This window comes from Bison bison, unplaced genomic scaffold (assembly GCF_000754665.1).
Source record: "Bison bison bison isolate TAMUID 2011002044 unplaced genomic scaffold, Bison_UMD1.0 scf7180017864248, whole genome shotgun sequence".
Lineage (NCBI taxonomy): Eukaryota > Metazoa > Chordata > Mammalia > Artiodactyla > Bovidae > Bison > Bison bison.
In genome coordinates this window covers 2,186,849-2,187,130 of record NW_011494820.1, presented here as the reverse complement: position 1 = coordinate 2,187,130, position 282 = coordinate 2,186,849, and the positions used below count along the sequence as shown (strand labels likewise).

Genomic DNA, 282 nt, shown 5'->3' with positions numbered 1-282 from the left:
CACGGCCCCTTTGCCTTCGCAGAGCTACGGAGGAGGTGGCATGCGGCCCCCACCCAACTCTCTTGCTGGCCCTGGATTGCCCACCATGAACATGTAAGGCCCTCAGGGACCCATAGGAGCGAGCCCAGACGGGCAGCACCCCACTTCACGGGCTGGGTGTACTGAGGCAGACCCACACGGCAGTCCCTGGTACTGTTGACTTCACTGCTGGGTGGGGAAGCTCAGGCTCAAAGATCTGTGAGCCATGGCTGGCTTGGGATTTGAAGGCTGGCCTGGAATTTG

The 282-nt window shown here is 61.3% G+C and overlaps 1 protein-coding gene across 1 annotated transcript in view; it reads left to right on the top strand.

Moving 5' to 3' along the window:
* SSBP4 (single stranded DNA binding protein 4) overlaps positions 1-97 on the top strand; it is a 14,185-nt gene extending 14,088 nt beyond the window's left edge. Inside the window, exon 12 of the mRNA XM_010847309.1 lies at positions 23-97. Within this exon, the coding sequence (XP_010845611.1) occupies positions 23-97 (75 nt within the window). The remainder of the gene's footprint in view (positions 1-22) is intronic.
* Positions 98-282: the final 185 nt, after the last annotated feature.